The sequence below is a fragment of the Heteronotia binoei genome, chromosome 13 (assembly GCF_032191835.1).
Source record: "Heteronotia binoei isolate CCM8104 ecotype False Entrance Well chromosome 13, APGP_CSIRO_Hbin_v1, whole genome shotgun sequence".
Taxonomy (NCBI): domain Eukaryota; kingdom Metazoa; phylum Chordata; class Lepidosauria; order Squamata; family Gekkonidae; genus Heteronotia; species Heteronotia binoei.
In genome coordinates this window covers 26,084,186-26,108,161 of record NC_083235.1, presented here as the reverse complement: position 1 = coordinate 26,108,161, position 23,976 = coordinate 26,084,186, and the positions used below count along the sequence as shown (strand labels likewise).

Here is a 23,976-nt window from a genome sequence, read left to right as displayed (position 1 = left end):
AAGGGGGAAGGGATTCTAGTCAAGGCACTGCCACTAGGTTGCCAACTGCCTGGAGAAAAACATCATGTTCATGTAATAGAAACCTGATGGGAGTGTTATTTACCTTCATAAATGGGGGTTATTTACCTCCACAAAAGCTTTGGCTGCCTGTTTCCACATACAAAACCTCTCTTAAAGGACAGGTTATTTTTTTCCTCCAGGGCTGTTGGCAGCTCTAACCATTACTAAGCATATCCTTTCTCCAGTTACGCTGCTTCCACATACAGAAGATCTTAGCAAGTCCAGACAGGTATAGGGTTGCCGCAAGATGCCCAGAGAAGAATTGTCCTGTTCCTTTAAGAGAGGCTTAATGTGTGGAAATTGGCAGCTGAAGCTCTTCATGGCGTGGAGGCATCACCAGGCATCCCTTCAAGCCTCTGTTAAAGGGCTGAAATTCTTTTCTCCAGACTAGCCAAGCAACCCTAGGTAGGATATATCACCTGATAATATCAGTTGATTAAAGCTACTGTTAAAGGCAAAGGAGCAGAGAGCAGTGAAAAAAGTTGGCAATCCTCATGATCAGTGTTCCACACCAGAGCTGGCCTCCAACAGCTTCCAACTGTGAGGTCTGGAAATAGGAGAGGCACAAGCCTTGCAAACAATTCACACGAGCAGGAAAAAAAGGGGGTTGTTAGCCCATCTGCCCACACAAACCTGTCTTTAGCCATTTACGAGAGCATCTTTTTTGTTAAGGCGTATGTCCTCGCATGGCCAGCCCCAGAAGTGATTTTTATTTGCCATTCACAGTCAGGGGAGTAGCTATTTACAAGGTTGGAGAATGAGCTGGGGAATCTACGCTCACCAAACCAGCCATGAGCAAAACCACTTTGCTGCATTAGTAAAATAGCACATGGCTATTTCATTAAAGCTGCCGCTTTGCCAGAAAAAGAAAGGAAACCGGGAACCTTGGTCTCCCCTGTGCAGAAATCAGTAGTTGAACCTTTTGCAATACAGATGGAGCTAAAACATTGGCATCTTTAATGTATACGCACAAAGGCATGGGGAAGAAGTTGGTTATGTTGACAACACTAACCCTCATATATTTACAGCTGGCTGGAGTTAATATAGCTACAAAAGCGCCCAAGCAAGGGTTGGTCCCTCCCTTCCCCCTACTCTCATTGGTGCAGCCAGTTGTAGGCAGGGCTAAGGCACTATAAAAGAACTACCCAACACAGGGTGAAGTGGGTTGCTGGTTTTGAGCGAGTGTCTTTCAAAAAGCTATAATGAAGTTCCAAGAGTGGTCAAAACATTTCTATTTTCTTTCTAGCTGCACTGTAGATTCTTATTCTTTGACTCCTGAGAAACCAGTAAGTATATTTCATATTGGCATCTGCTGAGGAAACTAGGGAAAATACTTTATTTTGGCATCTCAAAGACACAGAAGGAAGAGGAAATGTGCTTCTTTAATGGATAGGACTGGGCCTTGAGATGATAGGTACTGTGTGGAATGAGCAATGACTTCCTGTCCATGAAGAACTTACTCCTGGGGTCACTAAAGTTAGTAGAGTAGAACCCAAGTATTCTACTGGGGTAATAGCTCTCAAAAGGTGAACCGTGTGAAAGAGAACCTACATCTCTTTGAAAAGTAGAATTGATGGAGCTCAGGGGGGGACAGCAGCAAAGACTCACAAATAGAAAGGAAGAGAGGGTAGAAAACCACGGACAGAACTGAGATTACCTAGGCTGGTCAGCAACACTCACTGTAGAATGGACAATATGTATGTTCTTACGGTATTTTCAGTTATTGGGGAGGGGAGGGTGAGACCTCTTTTGGGTTATATGACCCCACTTGGAACTTGAAATACACAGCCAGCTTATTTGGTTATGTTCTATGCTGGAAATTCTACTTCAACTGGAAAGGGTTAAGATCTGCCCAGACTCATTATGTTATGTTTTGTGCTAGATATTCTACTTCAACTGTTCTCTATAAATTTATCAACTGGAAAGGGTTAAGATTTGCCCCCCTTGGTGAAGGGCAGAGGCTAATCAAATCCAACTTTCTTATTCACATTGCTATCTAGGAAACCCCAAATAAATTGGAGAAATGGTACAAGATTAACTAGGGACTGGAAGCCTGTATTATGTTGTTTGTATGTTACTACCTGGATCTGTGCGAACCAGTTCAGCTTGCACCCACTGACATCCCATGGATCCTGCTAGCCTAGGCTTTTACTTGTCTGGTAAACTATTTTCCAGGAAGCAAATGGGACAAAATGGGGACACTAGTCCTTGCAGGGGTATTAACAGGGTGGTTGTACAAGCAAAAGGAAATGTATATATTGGACTCTTCTAGTGACCACCAGGAAACCCCTTCTCTTATTTTGACCTGGGTAATTCAGGATGCCGCAGTAAACAAGGCCTGTTTGTGGCTCTAGTACCTCAGAACCCCATTTCTAGTTTGGTTAATGCCAGCAGAGAGGAAGGTTGGGGCTTCATCATCCCAAAGTTTGAATCTTTTCAACACAAGTATGAGAAATTTGCAAGGATAATGTCCTTGGTGACCAATTAACACATCAGAGGAGGCTGAGGAGGGAATTCTAAGCTTTGTCAATGTCGTTTCCCCTTCCATCTCAACAGAATTCACTACCTGCTCTCTGGGTGCATTGGGGGAGATCCCTGTTCAGGGCACAACTGCCATCCTCTGTTTGGGTTCTGGAGCCAGGCAGAGTTTGCCCCAACTTCTCTCCCCCACTATTACACCACCTGATTTTTGCGATATGCAAGTTGCACTCCCCCAAGTAAAGTGTAGGCAATCGAACTCCAGCAGCCTTTAGTAGTTCATGCCTCTAAACGGGGGAGGGGAAGGGGGCTGGGGAAATCCTAGCAATATTTCACTCCAAGCTTCTTCCCCTCCCCCTTCAGTAAAAAAGTACCTGAGAGGTGGCCGCCAGACAGATCTATCTTCCTCTCTCCCCCCGCCCCCCCGCACCGCTTTGAAACTGAACGCTTTCTTCCCCCACTCCACAACTCCGGGAGAAGTTTGAACTGTCAGAAAAGCTGTCGGGGAAGCTCGGCTGCCCTCTTGGCACTCGCGATCCCCTCGCCCCGTTGCCAAATGCACCACCCAGTCCGGCTTCAAAGAGTGTCTAGCCCCCCCCCCCTTCTTCTGGCACTTACCTTGGTTCATGGTGCCCCCTCCCCAGCAGCAGCTGCAGGCTCCAATCTGTCGTCACGCCCCTCCCCGGAGGGGGGCTCAGGGTGGTGCCCCCTGCAGCGGGCGCGTGGGGTGGGGGGTCAGGGTGCAGGAGATCCTTGGTGCTCTCCACCCCCACCCCCCCAGTGCCTGTCTCACTCAACTCCCTCCCCCCCTGGACTCAGTGCCAGGAAGAGGAGGGGGTAGAGCAAGGGAGCTTCCTCCTTGGCATGCGCACTGGGGGCCGGGGTGAGGGTGGAGGTTGGGAGCGGGGAGGGAGAAGCAGAGAACAGCCCTGGGAATTCCGTTCCCGGCCTTCTCCGCTGTGCGCTCAGGGCGCAGGAGCTGCGCTTTGCGCACGGGGCTCGGAGGAAAACCCGGGCCGGGCCCTTTGGGTTACTGCGAAGTCCCGGTGCGGAGATCGAGGAGGAGCGCGGCAGGAATCCGCCCGCCTGATCTATACGGCCTGCCTTCCCTTGCCCTCCACTTTGTTCCTGCCTAAACAAACTGCTCTCTCTGATTCCTCCTCTCTCCTCCCAGTCACGGGAGGATTAGATGGTGGGCAGCGTGGGGGCGCACTTTGTGTGTCTTTCCCTTTTTTTAGGGGGATAAACGACAGGGTCCCTTTTCCGGGTATGGGCGAAGGGGAGGAGGGGGCAGGCGATCTCTCAGATTCGCTGACTGCAGAGCAAAACAGGGCACCCCGCGTAAACTTTCATGAGTGTACGGAATTTACCACCGAAGATGGAATCGGTGCTTCGGTTGAAGTGAGCTCTGACTAGGGGGATAGCATATGTTGGAATCTGCATTTTGTTAAATCCTCAAAGCGCCACGGAAATCCTATTTTATTTGGCCGCTGTGGACTTACAAGGCTACCCATCTGGAACCGACTGCGTGGATTAGGGTGGGATAGAAACAACGGTTGGCTAGGAGTTGTATGATCTGTATAGGTGGTACTTTTGAGGGCCTGTGACTGTCCTTTACCCTGCGAACGGTCACCAGAAAATCTAGCAAAGGTATTCCTTGACTGAGATCCCAAGGCTTTATCCCCTTACCGCAGTGGAAACAGGTGTCGGGAACTTTGAATTGAGATAAACACGAGGCTTGTTCCACCTTCAATGTTATTACTACATATCGATGTTATTACTGCCTAAACAAGTTTGTCCTTGTAAGTTTATACTGAAATAACTTTTTTTTTTTTTGGGTGGCCCAAGGTTCCTGACTGTTGTGTCAAAAACAAACAGAGCTGCCCTTCTGGAATCTGAATTAAGAGCCAATGCTGAGGACTGCTAACTTAAATGGGCTTTTCAGTTCTACCTTCCCATCAGGCTAACCCTGGCTTAAAATACTATACTACATGGAATTTTTTTTCAAGGTGGTACTGAACAATATGAAAATAGCATTACTGGATTACACTAAAGGCATTTATCTGTTCTGTGGCAATATATTCCATGACTATGTTGTGTCCAGTGTTCCCTCTAAGCTGAGTTAGCGTGAGCTAGCTCACGGATTTTTAGCCTCCAGCTCACATATTTTTGTCCTAGCTCAGGAAAGATGACCACAGAGCAAACTAGCTCACAACTTTAATGCCAGTAGCTCACAAAATAGAATTTTTGCTCACAAGACTCTGCAGCTTAGAGGGAACATTGTGTCCCATGATGGAGTGGTAGAATTTTTAAGAAAAGGAATGTTGTTGGGCTTTTGGAAAAGATTGACAAATCCCTCAGAAGTCTGGCCTAAGTAAAGGCTAATGATAGGCTGATGCACCCTTGACTGCACTGTTGCGTACCATCAGTATCAAAAATAAAAGTTGATTAATTAAAAAGATCTAAGGGAATGAAAGAAACCCCAGAATCCTGAGAGGGGGTGGGAACAGTGCAGCAGCAGATGGTAGGGTAAGAGGCAAGTGGCCAGGGAACAGGGATAACATAAGAACATAAGAGAAGCCATATTGGTTCAGGCCAATGGCCCATCCAACACTGTCACACAGTGGCCAAAAAAACCAGGCGCCATTAGGAGGCCCACTAGTGGGGCCAGGACACTAAGCCCTCCCATTGTTGCCCCACCCCCAAGCACCAGATATTGATTGGGTTTGATGAGTTGTGTGGACATTGGACAGAAGCAAAGCAGCAAGCATTGTAAACAGGTGCAGATGAATGTAAGAGACATAGCAGGCTTTTGCAATGCTTTCGTATTTCCTAGTTCAGCAAGAAATCACTTAACTGAATCAATAGGAGTCTCAAGTGACCCCCATGCCACAAGTCCAATTCCTTATTCAGCTACACATTCCCGCGATGACCATATCACTCATCAGAGTTGCAAGAACCTGTCTGGCAAACCAAAGAGATCCCCATGCTGAGATGCTTCCTGATTTCAGTTTTAAGATGCTTTCTAGAGGGGGAAGGTCTGTCATGGAAAACTTTAATGAGCTCGACTAGTCTGAGCAGGCTCACGCCATGAACAGGCCTGCAGGCCTCTAATTTTATAAATGACAGATAATTTTATAAATGACTGAGATACAGCAAAATGTTGGGAGGCCATCAAGTGAATCCTTTTCTGAATACGGATTTGAACCCTACGTCCGACTTTTATTGCCTATGGTTTTCAAGCTGAGGCCCAGGGAATGCTGGAATTTGTGGAGAGCAATATATCCAAAAGTTTCTGGATGAAATGACTTGCAATGGTGAATAACTTTCCCTTAAATAATTTGTTGGCCCCCATACATATTGGTCCCTGCAATCTGGAGTTCGGGGGCGTGTTCTAGAGTGCACTCTTGTTTTTACAAAGGGTAACCACAAGGACTCAAGCCTACCTAGTAGAAGACAAACTAAGTTTGTGAAACTAACTAGCTAAGAAACAAACACTTCTCCATGAATCTTCTATAAAATGACCCTGTAGTGCACAGGTAATTCCTCAGCAGACTGGCAGATGTAGAAAGGGGTCCCAGAAATATGGGGATATTAACATATTTAGGCAACAAGTTGCATGCACTTGGCTGTAACTTCCACTGAGAACCATGGGAAAACTTTTGACTTGGGAAGGCAGTTTAGCTAACTGGGAGTGTGAACATAGTATCCTGCTGTGTGTGTATGCACATTCTTCCTCACTTTAAATGTCATGCTAGGATCAACTTCGAGAACTTTGAAGGGGCTCCTTGTACCCAATTTCGTCATTGGGGCTGGGATGCTTGCTTCGGCTGTATGTCTTTTATTGGCTGAGGACATTCGGAGTGGCAGATTTGTACAACACTATTTATATATAAATAAGTTTCACTTTTATCTGATCACCACCTGCAATACTTTTTAAAGATTAGCATGTTCTAGTATGGCGCGATTCTAAACATACTACCTGGAAGAAAGGAACTCTTATTAAAACCTGGAATTTTCTGATTCAATTTGCTTAGAATGGAGCTAAATTTTTTATGTGCCATTCTTTCTTTACCTTTCCTGGGATGAGAGTCTCCTCCCTCATCCCTCCTCCTGCTGAAGATGCATTTTGTTTTTCATTTATTACACATGAGGTGCCTACAGTGCAATTGGAAGCAGAGTTACAGCCTCCTTATGACCACTCAGAGTGCTCAAAAGGGTGAAATTGCGGATTGTACTGTTAATGATTTGACTAACTGGTTAAATGTCCTTGGGCTGTTTAAAAAAAAGGATCCCAATTAATCAGGCAGCATTTTAAAAAAACACTATTGCATTAAAAATAACAAAGTACTCCTAAATCCAGAGACAGATGACTTTTAAGAAAAAAATATCCCTATTCTTGACTTGGATAGCCCATGTTAGTAGTGCTGGATTAAACCCTGTGGAGGCCCCTAGGCAGTCAAAATCTTGGGGACCCCCTTGCAAATTATCTGAGTCTGAGTGCACTCCCTGCTGCCTGCGGCCCCTGTTGCAGCCTGCCGGTACCTTCTCAAAAGCTCTTTTTACTAAGCTGCAGGGGAGAGGCAGAGAGGCAAACTTGGCAACAATGCCAGCAGCAGCCATACCAGGCAAGTTGGGGAAAGAACAGCTCAGTTGCTGGCTGCATATGCAGGCTGGGAGGGTGACAAGCAAGGGGGAAACCATGGGGAAAAGCTGGCCTGGGGCCCCTAAAGGCATGGGGGCCCATTGGCCAGTGCCTACTTGGCCTAATTGTTAATCCGGCTCTGCATGCTAACCTGATCTCATCAGATCTCAGAAACTAAGCAGGGTTGTCCCTGTGGTTAGTATTTGGATGGGAGACCTCCAAGGAATATCAGGGTTGTGATATAATGCAGAGACAGGCAACGGCATACCACCTCAAGTTTCGCTATGAAAACTACAGGGTCGCCATTCATCAGCTGTGAATGAAAGAAAGTCTTTCCCATGATGGTGCTTGGTGTAACACCAATTAAAAAAAAACCCCACTCTATGCTTGTTTTGTTTATATGCACATTTATGTAGACTGAATTAATGATTTAAATGTCTTTAAAATGTCTTTAGACCAGGCATGGCTCTCATCCTTTCATCATTCCACAGAATGTGTAAAACAGGTTTATTCTGGAAGATGTGTTACAAGGGGAACAGAGTTCTAGTTCTAATGCCTGTGTGAAAACTTTTTATTGCATATTGCATTGCTTGTTGTATCTGTGTGGGGAGGGGCTGTGACTCAGTTGGAAGGAAGACAGAGTACTCAGCATGCAGAAGGTCCCAAGTTCTGTCCCCAGCATCTACAGTTGAAAGGATCTAGCAGCAGGTGAGGTGAAAGATCTCTGCTTCAGACCCTGGACAACTGCTGCTGGTCAGAGTATACCATACTGACCTTCATGGATCAATGGTGTGATTCAGTAGAAGGTAGGGTTGCTGGTTAGGAAATAACTGGAGATTGGGGCAAGGGGGAAGATGGGGAGGAATGGGACCTCAGCAGGGTGCAATGCCAGAGTCCAGTCCACCTACTAAAACTGCTGTTTTTTCCAGGGGAACCGATCTGTTGTCCAGAGAACACATGAGGCCTGGAGATTGTGGTATTATACCAGAAATCTCCAGGCCTCACATGCAGGTTGGTAACCCAATAATGTGTGTATTACATGATTTTGCTATATATTTTATATATATTTAGTTCCTTCACTGTTTCCCCTTGGAATTAAACCCAAAGAAATAGTGACCATATTCGTTTGGTCCATGCATCTGTTAAACCTTTTTATTATGTTTATGCTAATTTGCTGCTCACCCTCTATGTATGGAAGACTGATAACTTCAATTTCATTGTAACTGGAGAAGTATCTGAAAAGCCTACTCCTTGCTTGTTTTGTTTATATGCATACTTATGTAGACTGAATTCATGATTTAAGTGACTTAAATGTCTTTAGACCAGGTATGGCTTTCGTTCTTTTCATTCCACAGAATATGTAAAACTGGTTTATTCTGGAAGATGTGTTATAAGGCAAACAGAATTATAGCTCTAATATCTGCTCTAATGTCTCTAAAACTTAGTTTGTCTTAAAATTTGTCTTCACTGGACTGAAACACCTTTTTATTATGTTTATACTAATTTGCTGCTCACCCTCTGTGTATGGAAGACTGTTAACTTCAATTTCATTATATCTGAAGAAGTATCTGAAAAACTCACTCCTTACTTGTTTTGTTTATAGGCACACTTATATAGACTGAATTAAATATTTTACAACAACACAAATGTTGATTTGTTCTGCTATCTCTCTTTTTAAAGTTTGTTATTGTTCAGTCGCACAGTCGAGTCCGACTCTTTGCGACCCCATGGACAAAGTCACACCATACCCTCCTGTCTTCCACCATCCTCCGAAGTCTGCTCAAATTCGTGTTTGTTACATCAGTAACACTGTCCAGCCACCTCATCTTTTGCCATCACCTTCTTTTGCCTTCTGTCTTTCCTAGCATCAGGATCTTCTCCAGGGAGTGCTCCCTTCTCATTTGCTGGCCAAAGTATTTCAGCTTCAGCATCTGACCTTCCAGTGAACAGTCTGGGTTGATTTTCCTTAGGACTGACTGATTTGATCTTCTTGCAGTCCAAGGGACTCTCAAGATTCTTCTCCAGCACATCTCAAAAGCATCTTTTCTTCTGTGCTCGGCCTTCCTTATGGTCCAGCTCTCACAGCCATACATTACTACTGATTTTGTTTATTAGCCTAACAAAAACTTTTAAAACTTACTGTTATGCTAATAAAGGTTTTTGAAATTGGAATTGAAATTGGAAGTGTTTTAACTAGACTCTACCTTGATGAGAAAGGCGGGCCATACATAACATAAAATATTTTTTTGCAGATCTCTAGAAGTGCGCCCTTTTTTTGATGGGAAACACAGGGGCCCTTCCTTGGAGCTCCCCCTTTCATTTCCCTAGGGTGGCCTGCCTCTTTAATTGGCGAGGGGGGGGCGTGGCGTCAACAAGACTTTCCTAAGACTGCTCTCCTCAGGCTTTCAACGCAGCTCGGCCGAGGAGAGTGGCCAGTGGACAGGAGCGGCTCAGAGGAAGGGGGCGCTTAAGGGCCGAGGCCTACACTTAGGCCTCAGCCACCGCCTCCCTCCTAGTCGTCAAGGGTTGCCAAGGCATTGCATCATCCTCCCCGCATGACTCACCCACGAACAGTCTCGTGACCCCGAAGGGAGGGGGGAGTTTCGGGAGGAGTCACTTCCGGGTGCGACGCGGCAGCCGCCGCCGCCTTCACCACCATCACCACAGAGGCCCTGCGTCAGGGGCGGGGCCAGAAGGAAAACGGACGACGCCGATTGGGCGGCGAGGGAGGCCTTCGCCTCTCCTCCAATGGAAGAGCGCGGCAGCGCCGATTGGACGGAGATGGCGCAACGGTTGCGTCATGCGGGGGCCGCAGTAGCAGGGACTATCCCGGGCTGAGACGGAGGAGGCGGCAGTTGGCAGTCTGGAGCCGGCAGCAGCAGCGCTGTGAGGGAGGATGAGCAGCGAGAGGAGAATGAACCGCAGCCAGCAATTGGGGGAAAAGATCGCGGAGGAGAAGGGGCCGCGGAGGAAGGTGCGCGGGGAGGACGCCTGGGAGCCGTGGCCGTTCATGCAAAGCTGAGATTTAGCTTGGACAGGGGTGTCAGTCATGCAGTTGGGGGGCTGAATCAGCAACTGGCTGTCATCTACTTTCTTCTCCCTTTCTCTTGCTTCCTTCTGCATCACAGCTTGCTTTGCCAGGCTTCCGCAATTGCACAGGAGCTACAGAGCAAAACCTCTGTTTTCTCCTTTGGCTGAGGCTCCTCCCTTGGGGAGGAATAGCTTGGTTTGCCAGGCTCTTTCAGTTGCATAGCAAAGATACTGAGCCAAATCTCTCTTCCTTCTATTAGCTAAGGATCCGCCCCCCCCCCCCCCGACCCCTGGGGAAGGAAGGAAAGAGCCAGCGCTTCCTTTGCCCAGTTCCCTGGATCCACTGGGAGAAATATAAAGAAAGCATGTTTAAAACCAATAAGTGCTAACGTTTTAAGCATGTTTTAAGGTTTTTTTAAAAAATGTGTTTGTGTCCTTTATGGGTTTATATCTCTGCGACCTAATCTTAAATAGGTACACACATGGCCCAGCATGGCTTGGCCCAATAAGGTCTCATTTATGTCAGATCCAGCCCTCATAACAAATGAATTTGACACCCCTGATCTAGGATGCTTGGTCGCCTCCCCCACCCCCGCAGACATTTGACCGTGGCCCAGTTGACTGCTGAATTTTCCGTGGATTGTCTCATTAATTGAATTACAAGGGGAAAGGAGGGGCTAATCACTTGCTTCCTTTCCCCCACCCCCTTGTAGTTCCTTTTTGTGGGGTACTGAAAATACCACATTGGCTGCGATTGCACCCACTAAAAAATTATTCAGTGTCTGATTGCAGCCGTTATTTCTGGATTCTGCAGCAAGCGGGCAGGGAATGGGGTGATTTGCCCATCCCCTTTGGACCAGAATTAAACCCCCACTGAGGTCAGTAGGCAACGTGTGGGTTTGTAGCCATGACATTTTGCAGGATCGAAGTCTCTTAGTTCCCTTCTACTTCACATCTCCACAAGAGCTGCCTAAACTTGTCTGGTTTCTCTTTCTTATCTGTGCTGCAGTTCCGTTTCTCACTGTGAAGACTGCATTCTGGGCAAATACTGCAAAAACTGGATGGATGGTTTGGCATTCAAAAAAAAAAAATGGGATGAATTGTAGGGTGCTAGAGGATCTGTAGAACTTATGATGTTCCTTATATGGGAAGGAAACATCTCTTTAAAATTATTAAGTGATAATCTTTTGATAGAGAAGGTCAGTCATAGCAATGGAAATTGTAGAATCGGGATGTTTGTTAAAAGAAAACTGTGATGGCAGTTGTAAAATAAAATTTGTTGGCTAGTAATTAAGAATATGAGCTTTCTGATCCGTTTGCTGTTGGGAAGGTGTGTTTTTCTTCTTGCTTAATGTGAATGGCTGCTGTTAATAATGGCCAAGAAGCCTCAGCGTTTTCATGGCCCGCTTAGCTTCCTGCATACAAAATATGTCTGGTCATGTTTTGTGCAGGGGAAAGATTGGAAAAGTGGGTGAACTGCCTGCTACAAGGCTGTGTACTCGCCCATCAGTATCCCGTGGGTTCCTAGCAAGTGACATTCAGACAACCAGTGTGTTGTACTGGTCAGAGAGAAGCCTAGGAGGCTTAGGTTGAAAGCTCCACTTTACCATGGAAGCTTGCTGGGTGACCTTGAACTGGTCACACGCTCTCAGCTTAACCTATCTCAGAGGATTGTTGTGAAGAGAAGATAAAGGACAAGGGAATGATGAAAGCTATCCTCATTGGGGAGAAAGATGGGGAAGTAATTAAGTACATAAACAAAAAAATGTGGCTTCTTTCACGATTCCTTAGGAACAGAATCTTTACTGACCTTGATGGGCGGGTGCCTTGGGAGAGGGATAAGAGGTACCCCACTGAGATGCCTGGGTGGAAGGGATGGTCCCACATCTCCCTGCAAAGACTGCCCAGTCTCCTGCCATGGCATTTTGCTGGCTTGGAACGGCTGTTTGTGTGGCTCCTTGGGGAGCCCTTTTTCGCCACCCGGCTGCATAACAGTTTCTGGATCCCTAACTCTGCCGGTTTGTTGCATCACTCGGGGCTGATGAAAAACCTATGGTGTGTCCCCTGCGTCAGCTGCATTCCTGTGGGGTTCCCCTTCATGCTCCTGGATGGCCTGTAAACTTAGAGCAGTGCCAAGGTTGAGCAGTCTGTCAGAGAGACCATGCAAAAGAGTTGGGGGTGCATAGCACATGTGCTTAGGTTAGGCACATGTCAGGATCACTGATATTTTTCATTAAGGAGTTCTTCAACAGTTCAGCTTAAGGGCCTTCACATCTGAAGTCACAAGCAGGGTTTGGACTTCAAAGATTTGGGTTTCAACTCCAGTTCAAGTCTTGAACATGTGATGTTCACAGTCTCTCTGCTTAAGCTACCTGCCCTGAAATAATGTTTTTTAAGGATTTAAAGGAGGGTAGCCATATATGTGTTGGACTGAGCTCTCCAGGAGGATGGCTGAAACGTAAATACCTTTCTCAGCCTTGCATCTTTGTTCTTGCAAGCAGCAATAAACTTAAAATAAATGAAAATCATACGTCCCTTTGGTGGGGGTGAAGTGAGTGGGGCTGAGAACAGTGCTTCGTAGTGTTTCCGCAGCCAACAGCAGGCGTGTCTCAAAGGAAAAGCCCCATGTTAACAAATCTCTTATTCTGTAACAAACCTTGGTTATAGATCCTTGAGCATGCCACCATTTTAAGAAGGGAGCCTTTACAAAGCACTGCTTTTGCCTACCAGTGCAAAAAGGAAAGGAGATACTTTTTTTCTGGCTGTGTGAATGTACCAGAATTCCCTTATGAGCATCATAGCCTAAAAACAAAAACTGATGGCAGCAGCGCAGATCAACTGGGGTGTATGTGTATGGAGGGTGAATGTCCCACAGCCCTTTTCTGACCTCTATTCCTGTGGGATGGGAAGGCATATCAGACCCTTTGGTACATATCATAACCAGTGTTCCCTCTAAGCTTAGTTAGCATGAGCTAACTAACAGATTTTTAGCCTCCAGCTCACACATTTTTGTCTTGGCACAGGAAAAATGGCCCCAGAGCACAATAATTTATGCAGTAGCTCACAACATTAATGCCAGTAGCTCACAAAGTAGAATTTTTGCTCACAAGACTCTGAAGCTTAGAGGGAACATTGATCATAACAGTTGCTGTTTTTTCCCTCCCTCCCTGCAGCTTCGAATGAAGACACGTGTCCTAATACATCATCACACTTGAAAGTGAGGTAAGAATTCCAGGTGGGGAGGAGGTGTAGAAGCACTTTTTTGGTGTTGAAGCACCCAGAGCACTATTTTGGTGTTGTACAGGTGAAGCGTATAAATGCAAGAAATGTCAGATTTGGGCTGCAGGCCATTCTGTGCCCATCCAGAAGAAAGCCCCGTTGAACTATGTGGATTTTGAGTAAACATGCCTCGTCGCAACCTGGCTAGCCTGATCTCAGAAGCTACGCGGTGTCAGTCCTGGCCAGTATTTAGATGGGAGACCACCAAGAAATACCAGAGCCATGGCTCAGAGGCAGGGAATAGCAAACCACCTCTGAACATCTCTTGCCTTGAAAACCTTGTGGAGTCGCCATAAGTCAGCTGTGACCTAATGGGATTTTCCACCACCAAACATCCCTAGAATGTGTGGTCTGACTGCAGCTGTGCTGATATAAACTGCGGTTCTTGAGCCAAACAGAACGATGTACCCTGGGATATCTTCGTATGACTTTGTGGAACGTGACGGGGGGACTCATTCCAGTATAACTACGACAGATTTAGTGTTGCCTGACCTCCATTGGTGTCAGTGTGACTTTGACTGACTCTGCTTCTGCCATAAGTAGAAACATGTACTTGAAAAATCTGATCTAGAAGTTGCAGCCTTTCAAATCATAACAAGCTGTCACTTTTATTAGGGAACTTCAGTGACCTTCACTTTGGTGCTTTCAAGGGGGTTTGTCTGCCATTTTTGATCTCAACTGAGGAACCCCCTAATAACCTCCCAAGGATACACTGGGTTCTTTGGCATGCCGTTTGAAGGCTACTACTGTAACATGAGCAAGTGAAGTGTGTTCTTTGGTATGTTTGGCCTTCAGGGTTAATTCGTTTAGCTCTGCGTGAAGTCATGGCTTGGAACTCAAAAGCTCAAGCAGATGTATCGCCAGCATGTTTATGGCTGGCTGAAGTAGGGCCCATGGATTCAGTACTAGAATTGGACAGGCTTTAAAAACACAAAGGGAAGAGGGGTGAATTATATGGTAGGGAAATGCCCTGACTTGGATAGCCTAATCTTATCACATCTTAGAAGCTAAGTGAGTTAGTATTTGGAAAGAAGACCACCAAGGAAGTCCCAGGTTGATACACAGAGGCAGGCAATGTACCTCTGTACATCTTTTGGCTTGAAAACCCTACAGAGGCCACCATTGGCTGTGACTTGACGGCTCTTTCCACCACTGCAGGGAAATGCACAAAAAAGCCAGTTTTCTCTTCAGTCTGGCTTGTCTGCCGCCTGTCAAGGGACGGGGCTATGGCTCAGCGGTAGAGCATTTTCTTGGTATGCTGGAGATCCCAGGTTCTGTCCCTGACATCTCCGGTTAAATGGTTCAAGTAGTAGGTCATGTGAAAGCCCTCCTCCATAAGACCTTGGAGAGCCACTGCCAGTTGGAATAGACAGTCCTCATCTTGGTGGACCAAAGGTTTGTTTCAGTATAAGGCAGCTCTAATAATCATGGAAGAATCTTCGCTCTGGGAATAGAAATATAGCGCACATATTGTCAGAATGGTGGCAGCTTTAATTGTAAACTCCCTCTCCCCATGTACGGTGTCATGCCGTTTGGTCCTGCTAAAGGCAGTTATTCTTTCACAGGGGGTATGAACTTAAGTTTTTCAGGGTTAGTGTTAAGATGATACGGGATCTATTGACTAATTGAACCAGGCAAGGGTTTGTGCAGTCAAAATGATAAGATTCCATGCCGTGAGTGCCTTTTCACCGGGATGCACTTTCCCACAGAAGCTGTAATGGAGAGCCATCTTTGTAACTTTGTTTCATGGAATATCTGAATTGAAAAATGTTCCTCATCCAAGCAACTTCAGTTATTGAAGGCATCATTTTGAGAAGGATATCATGAGGAGGGACTGCAAGACCAGTGACTGTTTGGCAGAGGTTGAGCTTAGATCATGGCCTGGCAAACTCTTCTTTCATGAGAGCTGCTAATGAAAAATAGCCTGAGCTATTTTTCTCCCTCCCACCCACCCACCCACCCACCAGTGTATTATCAAAGTTTTGCTGTGTCCTAGAAACAGACTAGGAAGAGCACCAGAAATGTGCCAATTGGAAGCTTGAAAGCAGGGGAATGTTTGCTAAACTCACCCAGGCTGATGCAGGTGGGAGAGTTTGAAAGACCACTAGCTTCCTTGAGAGATAAAAACTCTGAAGCACAACTCACTTGGCAGTCACGAGCCTCCATGAGGTACAGACTATCTGCTGCAGCATGCTCTGGAACCCATCCTGGGTATTTGAAAATACAGTCCTAACGTCGTGGGTTACTGTGTGACTTCTGGCGCCCAGGGAGTTCTCTGCCTGTGCCCGTAGAGGGCCTTCGTGACAACACGTGAACTCACTTGACAAAGCCTTCAGCGAGCGGGTGATAAGCTCTCTGCTCCCAGGCGTGTCCCAGCTTGCCTTGAGGCCGCAGAAAAAGGAGCGCCTGGCAATCACCGGAATGTCTGGCTGGCACTCCCTGCCTGTCTTATGACTGTGACTCACCTCATATTTCTAACAGGAGGCCCTTCCAAAGGGGAGAGTCCTCCAGTTAATCACTGCCAGGCCCTCGTCAAAACCTGGACTGCCTTCGTCAGTTCTCCTGCACAGGATATCCTTTCCCTAAGAGATTTATTTTTTATTTGATTTTTATTTTATTGGATTTATATCCCGCCCTCTCCTCCGAAGCAGGCTCAGGGCGGCTCACATCAATAAAACATTTACAATACATAACTTTGACCATTAAAACATTGAACAATATAAACAATTAAAACAGTTTGGTGCTAGTATTAATTCCAGTATCTTCAGTCCTCTTGAGGTGGGAGAGATTGCCCAGCTGTGCAGAAGAATCCCTTCATTCTGCTTGGATATTTGTATTTTTTTAAAAAACCTAATGTACTCCATTCAGGAAAAGATCTGAATTTGTAAAGACATGTTGAAGATGGCATACTTACGCAGCACACAGCATTGGACGTGTCCTTTGAAGTCTTGCTGCATTCACAGGGAAGAATATATAGGATTTGTGATACTGGCATACTTGAGCTTTAAGAGGTGCGTTCATATCAGCCTTTGCTTTGAAATAAACAACTGCTTTGAGCTCAGGAATAGTTTGCCAGGACAGCAGGTAAAGTTTCTTATCAGTGAGCCCATGTTTCCTCTGGATCTATACACAAATTTCTTCAAAGAATGATGTGTGATAGCCATGCCAATCTCTATAGCAGGTTGCCTTTCTTCTCATTCCATTCTCTGGTTCCAATGCTCTGACCTGCCCAAAGCATCCTCTCTGCCAGGGCCATTTGAGAGAGGGGAGACAGTTCAAAATGCTGAGTCGGAACCCAGTGAGGTTTTCCACTAGTGGAGACTGGGGCCAATCCGCTCCTCATGCTGTTTGTAGGTCCCTAGGGAGGAGCATTTTGGGGTGATCAGTGAGCTGCACTGGGAGGGAAGAGGCAGGGGAGTTTCATTTTATTTGCTGAAGTGTGCCTTATGTTAGGAGAGCCAGTTTGGTGTAGTGGTTAAGTGTGAGGACTCTTATCTGGGAGAACCGGGTTTGATTCCCCACTCCTCCACTTGCACCTGCTAGCATGGCCCTGGGTCAGCCATAGCTCTGGCAGAGGTTGTCCTTGAAAGGGCAGCTGCTGTGAGTGCCCTCTCCAGCCCCACCCACCTCACAGGGTGTCTGTTGTGGGGGAGGAAGGTAAAGGAGATTGTGAGCCGCTCTGAGACTCTTTGGAGTGGAGGGCGGGATATAAATCCAATTTCTTCTTCTTCTTCTTAGCCAAAATGGATCCAACCCATAATTTTTGCCCAGATTTTTGCCTTGATATGTATTCCCCATCCCTCAACACACATACCTTTTGTCTTGTTCCTTGAATGAACTAGTTTGTTTTTTTTATTCTGCTAGGCTGATGCAGGTTTTATTAGTAAAAGATCATTTGAGATCCAGTTTGGTGTAGTGGTTAAGTGTGTGGACTCTAATCTGGGAGAACCAGGTTTGATTCCCCGCTCTTCCACTTGCAGCTGCTGGAATGGCCTTGGGTCAGCCATAGCTCTGGTAAAAGTTGTCCTTGAAAGGGCAGCTGCTGTGAGAGCTCTCTCAGCGCCACCCACCCCACAGGTTGTGGGGGAGGAAGATAATGGAGATTGTGAGCCGCTCTGAGACTCTGAGATTCGGAGTGGAGGGCGGGATATAAATCCAATATCATCGTCATCTGCTTGGCTGAGAGGATGGGTAACTTACTTTTTAGAAAAACGCTGTCCTTTTTTTCTCCACAGCACAGCCTGGCTGTACGTTAACCATGATGGCAGAATCACTGCCCTTCTCTACGGACACCCCAGTGCCCAGCTGGGAGCTGGAGGCCTGGTATGAGGACTTGCAAGAAGTGCTTTCCTCAGATGTCACCAACAGGACAGGCCCCCCTGCAGGGGGAGAGGAGCAGGTGAGCAAACTGGGGAGGTGGGTGCGTGAGCTGTCCAAATCCTCCATGACTCATCGACTCTCATAAGAGAAGCCATGTTGGATCAGGCTGATGATCCAGTCCAACACTCTGTGTCACAGTGGCCAAAAAACCCATGCACCATCAGTGGGGCCAGGACACTAGAAGCCCTCCCACTGTGCACCCCCAAGCACCAGGAATAGAGCATCACTGCCCCAGAGAGTTCCATCTATACCCTGTGGCTAATAGTCACTGATGGACTTCTGCTCCATATGTTTGTTCAATCCCCTTTTGATTAGATAACATAATGTTAGATAACTCATCCCCAAGTTATTTCTCCTCCTGTATTCTGCACCAGTTCTTACTTTCAATTTCCATGGAGAATTCCCATAATGCCAGATACTTCATAGAGGAAGGCTGGTCCAGCTTGCCATAGTTGTGGTTTCTTTTGGTCACGGGACATTTCAACCTCTGACAAACTGGTGCTTTCCCCACCATGCACTCCTAGAGATCACAATCTTCCTTTTAGTTTGTCCAAATCTTAGTATGCGTAGATGCTTAATTTTTTTTAAAGGATCATGATATCTTTCAACTCACTTTCAGCTCTTTTCTTTCCCAACCTCCCCCACTCAGAGCAATTTTGTAAAGGAGCTTTTCCCTGGTGGCCAAAAAATATTTGGAAGCATCCTTGAAGGAGTTTTCTGTCCCACTTGTGCGAATGAAATGTATGCCATAATCATACAAAGGTTGAAACTGTGACAATATGGTTGTTCCTAAAAATGGAGGGTGGGGGGGGAGGGTAGAGCACAGTAATCTCAAATCTGTTAACCTCCCAACTCACAGCACCAAAACACAAGCAAGTAAAAGTTCAACTGTCTGCGTTTCCCAGTGGAACGGGGAGACCTGAAGCCAGTCTTGCATCCCACACAGAAAGAGAACTCCATACTAATGCTTTGTTTTGGAAGAATGATGCTAGAGCCGGGGTGGCCAAACTGCGGCTCAGGAGCCACTTGTGCCTCTTTCACACACATTGTGTGGCTCTGGAAGCCCCCACTGCCCCGTCAGCCAACCTGGAGAAGGCTTTTCTCTCTTGAAATCACTTCCCCCAGCCAAGCCAGCCGGCGGCTTGGAGAATTTATTTAAAGTTGTTTTCTTTTTACCTTTCTCATTTTTCCTGCCTTCCAGCTCTCAAGCATCTGACTTTTATTCTATGTGGCTCCTACATTAAGCAAGTTTGACTACCCCTGTGCTAGAGAATCAATCCAGCACCTTCCTCCTGAATGAGAAATTCTTTGTTATTGCTACACCCTTTGTTATTAATACACATGGGACAGAGCTAGAATTAAATCCTTAAAAGCTGTGGCTGTTCACTGTTTGAAGGATGCTAAGTCAGGAAGGGGAAACCACCTCCCTGAATCTGAGCAGAGACAGCTGCCCAGTTAGGTGGACAAGAACTAGGAAATACATGTCCTTTTGTTTTACCTAGACTTTCAGCAATTAATGGGGAACTTATATTACCTTTTAGGGGCCCTGTGGTGCAGAGTGGTAAAGCTGCAGTACTGTGGTCTGAACTCTCTGCTTATGACCTGAGTTCGATTCCGGCGGAAGCTGGATTCAGGTAGCCGGCTAAAGGTTGACTCAGCCTTCCATCCTTCCGAGGTCGGTAAAATGAGTACCCAGCTTGCTGGGGGGGAAATGTAGATGACTGGGGAAGGCAATGGCAAAGCACCCCGTAAAAAAGTCTGCCGTGAAAACGTCGTGATGCGACGTCACCCCCAAGTCTGGTGCTTGTACAGGGGACCTTTCCTTTCCTATATTACCTTTTATTGGTAGCTAGACCAGATGGTCTTCCAATTTATTACACTATTTTGCCATTTGATCTTTTGTATCAGTTTACACTCTTAACCTACCAATTACATGAATTTCAGCCCCTGTCCCCTCATCTGAAGAAGTATGCATGCATACGAAAGCTTACATTCTGAATAAAACTGTTGGTCTTAAAGGTGAAACTTGACTCCTACTTTGTTCTGCTGCTTCAGACCAACACGGCTGCCCACCTGGATCTAGCTGCCCAGTTAACTGCTGATAAGCCTGAGCTGCAAATACGCCGGCATAAAATCCTAATCATATCTGCTGGGTTGGAATGTTGACTTCTGAAGAGACAGGCACATGTTCTCTCTTCCTGGGGCAGGGGGGAGAAGCAGTAGTGGTTGTGAATGAAGGTATCTCCCCCTCTCTCTTCCCGGGGGGGGGGGGGGAAGCAGTAGTGGTCGTGAATGAGGGTATCGCCCCCTCTCCCCCAGCAATGAATGTGAGCTGGCTGTGTTTCTGTAGAATATTCCCTATTTGATGGCAGGCCCACAGCTACTGTCAGTGTAAGACAGGCCAGTCCAAGGTTGTCAGGGTTTCAAGGGGCAGGGGTAAAAACTAAATGGACACGAAAGACCATTTGTCATCAAATTGGGAACGGATTTGGATCCGTGCCCCTCTTGGCTGATTAAATCTTGCCAGAGGGAGCTCAGATGTCCTTTACGGGACATCATAAATAGATCCCTCGCAGAGGGGCATTTCCCAACGCCTTTGAAAGAGGCGTTGGTTCACCCTCTCCTAAAAAAATGTACAGCAGACCCGGCCAAATTGGCGAATTACCGTCCGGTGTCTAATTTACCATTTTTAGGTAAAATTATTGAGAGAGCAGGGGCGTTGCAGCTACAGAGATTCCTAGATGACGCTTCAGTTCTTGACCCGTGCCAGTCTGGGTTCCGACCGGGCCATGGGACGGAGACAGTGCTGGTCGCCTTGGTGGATGACCTCCAGCGGCATCTGGATCGGGGCGGCGCTGCGGTACTGATGTTATTAGACCTGTCGGCGGCATTTGACACAGTCGACCACCAGTTGCTAAAGCGCCGCCTCGCCGACATAGGGGTTGGGAGGTTGGCCTTGCAATGGCTTTCCTCCTTCCTCTCCGATCGGGGACAAAGGGTGGCCATTGGGGGTGAACGATCCCAGAGGCGCACACTTGACTGTGGGGTGCCTCAGGGAGCAGTTCTCTCCCCAATGCTGTTTAACATTTATATGCGCCCCCTTGCCCAGATTGTCCGGAGGTTCGGGCTGGGCTGCCATCAATATGCAGATGACACCCAGCTCTATCTACTAATGGATGGCCGGCCTGGCTCCGCCCCAGGGAACCTGGATCGGGCCTTGCAGGCTGTAGCGACGTGGCTCAGATGGAGTGGGTTGAAACTGAATCCAGCGAAGACAGAGGTCCTTTGTGTGGGTCGCGGCGCCCTGGGAGGGGAAATAGCTCTCCCAACTTTCGACAGCGCACCATTGGAACCAGCGCGCCAGGTAAAAAGTTTGGGTGTTTTACTGGAGCCTTCATTATCAATGGAGGCCCAGATAGCAGCCACTGCCAAGTCAGCATTCTTCCATCTGAAGCGGGCAAGGCAGTTGGCCCCCTTCCTGGAACACCGCGACCTCGCAACAGTGATCCATGCAACGGTCACCTCAAGATTGGACTACTGTAATGCCCTCTACTTGGGGCTACCTCTGTGCCGGACCCGGAAGCTGCAGCTGGTGCAGAACGCGTTGGCCAGGCTACTATTGGGGCTCTCGAAATGGGAGCACATACGGCCGGGGCTGCGCGGACTGCACAGGCTGCCAATTACCTACCGAGTCCAGTACAAAGTGTTGGTTATCACCTTTAAAGCCCTATATGGCCGAGGACCAGCCTACCTAAGGGACCGTCTCTCCCCATATGAACCCCAGAGGGCACTGAGGTCAGTGGGTAAAAACAAAATGACCATCCCTGGACCGAGAGAGGTCAAACTCCAAAACACCAGAGCACGGGCCTTTTCAGTTGCGGCACCTGCACTGTGGAACCAGCTTCCGGAGGAAGTGCGGGCCCTGCGGAACCTTGACCAGTTCCGCAGGGCCTGCAAGACCGCCCTTTTTAGACAAGCCTATAATGACATCGACTGCTGAGTTGCCTGGTACAAAGAACCGCCATCTATAATATTATCTAAACTGGCAGAACCAGCGCCAGAACAGTCTTATTGCTGCCAGATATATATATACATATAGTGTAACTTAAATTATGTATTTTAATTTAACTAACTGGTTTTTATATGTTTAATTTTAATTGTTAAATCCAAAGTTTTATTATTTATGTTAACGTATGAGCTGTTGTTAGCCGCCCTGAGCTGCCTAGGCGGGGAGGGCGGGATAGAAATAAAAGTTATTATTATTATTATTATTATAACATGTGCCATTAAAAATTAAGCCCTGAAGGTTGTAGAGCATCCACACTTGTGCTTTCTTCTCCCTTGCACTAGGCACAGATGTGTGCCTTGAAATAAATGAGGAAACCGTGTACATGCCTCCACAGCCACTCCCCAAAAGGAATTTTGGGCTGGGTCGCTTGCTATTGGTGCGCTGACCTTACCAAAACTTGTAAAAAAGAATTTACCTCTTGACTTCAGCCTCACTCCATTTTCCTTACAGAAGGAGTTTATCGAGGCCGATGGTTCCACCCTGCTGTGGAGCCTAGAGACCGCAAATCCCTTGGAGCCCAGCGGTGGCGAGGGGGCCGAGCCCTGTGAGCTGGACCTCGATCTTACAGCTGAGCTTCTGGAACTGTTAGGTGATGAGCCAGCAGGACCCACTGAGTCTGACTGCAGCCACAGCTCCCCAGCCCAGACCGGCACGGACGACGAGGAGGGGGCGCCTTCCAGCCGGAAGAGGAAGCGGAGCGCGCAGCCTCAGGGTGGCAAGAGGCAGCGGGGCAGAGAGCGGGAGCAGGAGAACGAGCGCCGGGTGGCCGAGCTGACGGCCCATAATCAGCGGCTTCAGGAGGAAATAGAGCGGCTGAGCGCGGAGGTGGAAGCCACCAGGGCGGCGCTCATCCAGCGGATGGTGAACCTCAAGGCTTAAGGGAGGCGCGACCCTGCCCATCCGCGCCAGAACTGACATTTCCCTTGGCCCAGGGAGAAGAAACAAAGCAAGCTTTCGACTTTCTCAGTCAGCAAGCTGAGCATCTGCGGAACTTGACTCATAGCAGGCTGAGGCTGGACCTTATCTAAACAATATCAGCTTGCTTCCAACTTTGATGGATTGCTTTTTGACGTGGGCTCGTTTCATAGAACTGAACCATGAAACGATTCCCAAGCTCACACGTGCTGAACAATGATGCTGCGGCTTGTTCTCACCTCCCAGTTTGGATGGTTTTAGGCCTGTTGGCTCTGGGGTGGGGATCTCTTTAGCTGGGACAACTTTATTAACCAGGGAGGGGGAGAAAAAAAGACTTCCATGTGTATCTGCGTTAAATAGCTTTTGTACTGCCTGTATAAAGCAAATAAAGTTATTTATTTCTCACCAGGTAAACTTCCAAGGGTGCTGAACCCGTCTATCCGACGTATTACAAAATAGGAGCATTGGGACACATCAAAAACAGCACGGCGGTGTTAAAACTCCCATGGGGGTACTTAAATACAGGTCAAGAAGGGCCTAAAAATCTCTTTGGAGGGAGATGCTACACAAAAACTCATTTCTTCACTTTCCCCCTGGGGGGCTGAGAGGCAGGATTCTTTCCTTCAATCAAGGAGAGCTGCTTCTGCAGTTCTGTTAACTTTGAAATCGCAGCATCGATTTGTTTCTTCTCTGCTTTTTGGGCTTTCAGCTGCCGCACATAGTTATCCTGGACCAAAGAGAAGTGGAGGGTTACCATTGGGCAGGCAATGGACAAAGTCATAAACCTTAAAATAAAAAGTTATCAATGAGTGGGATACAGGCTGGGCCAGGGCCCTTTGTATAATGCTGATGCTGTCTCTTCTTCAGTTTCCTTATTCTGCATCACTTCTCCCAATTTTCTACAGCTTCTGCACTAACCTGTCCTTCCAAAGAGCAGCACAAAGTCTTCAGGGAGGGATGGTGGCTCAGTGGTAGAGTATTTGCAAGGTCCCAGGTTCAGTCACCAGCATCTCCAACTAAGAAGGGTCCAGGCAAATATGCCAGTCTGAGTAGACAATACTGACTTTGATGGACTGAGGGTCTGATTCAGTGTAAGGCAGCTTCAAATGTTCAGCCCTGC

General features: G+C 47.1%; 3 protein-coding genes across 10 annotated transcripts in view; 1 reads left to right on the top strand and 2 right to left on the bottom strand.

The window, feature by feature from the left end:
- MBD6 (methyl-CpG binding domain protein 6) overlaps window positions 1–3,462 on the bottom strand; it is a 49,785-nt gene extending 46,323 nt beyond the window's left edge. The window contains exon 1 of the mRNA XM_060253313.1: window positions 3,157–3,462. The gene's annotated coding sequence lies outside the window, so the exon portion shown is untranslated. The remainder of the gene's footprint in view (window positions 1–3,156) is intronic.
- Window positions 1,223–23,270, top strand: DDIT3 (DNA damage inducible transcript 3). 5 transcript variants are annotated; one of them, XM_060253320.1, is made up of 4 exons: window positions 1,223–1,346; window positions 13,387–13,435; window positions 17,733–17,891; window positions 22,392–23,270. In XM_060253320.1, the coding sequence occupies exons 3-4, from the start codon at window positions 17,751–17,753 to the stop codon at window positions 22,818–22,820; spliced, it is 570 nt and encodes a 189-aa protein (XP_060109303.1). In that variant the 5' UTR covers window positions 1,223–1,346; window positions 13,387–13,435; window positions 17,733–17,750; the 3' UTR covers window positions 22,821–23,270. The 5 variants fall into 5 exon arrangements, with proteins under 5 accessions (XP_060109303.1, XP_060109305.1, XP_060109304.1 ...); XM_060253322.1 differs by having other exon boundaries at window positions 17,728–17,891; XM_060253321.1 differs by lacking the exon at window positions 1,223–1,346 and adding an exon at window positions 10,002–10,157 and having other exon boundaries at window positions 17,728–17,891.
- The window catches only part of MARS1 (methionyl-tRNA synthetase 1), a 43,405-nt gene continuing 42,662 nt past the window's right edge, over window positions 23,234–23,976 (bottom strand). For all 4 annotated transcript variants that reach the window (XM_060253316.1, XM_060253315.1, XM_060253317.1 and 1 more), the window contains one exon: window positions 23,234–23,583. In XM_060253316.1, coding sequence (XP_060109299.1) covers window positions 23,431–23,583 — 153 coding nt within the window. In that variant the 3' untranslated portion in view covers window positions 23,234–23,430. The remainder of the gene's footprint in view (window positions 23,584–23,976) is intronic.

Coding starts and splice junctions, on each gene's coding strand:
- DDIT3 (XM_060253320.1), top strand. CDS start 17,751: ATGATGGCAGAATCACTGCCCTTCTCTACGGACACCCCAGTGCCCAGC. Junction 17,892..22,391: donor CTGCAGGGGGAGAGGAGCAG/GTGAGCAAACTG, acceptor TTTTCCTTACAG/AAGGAGTTTATCGAGGCCGA.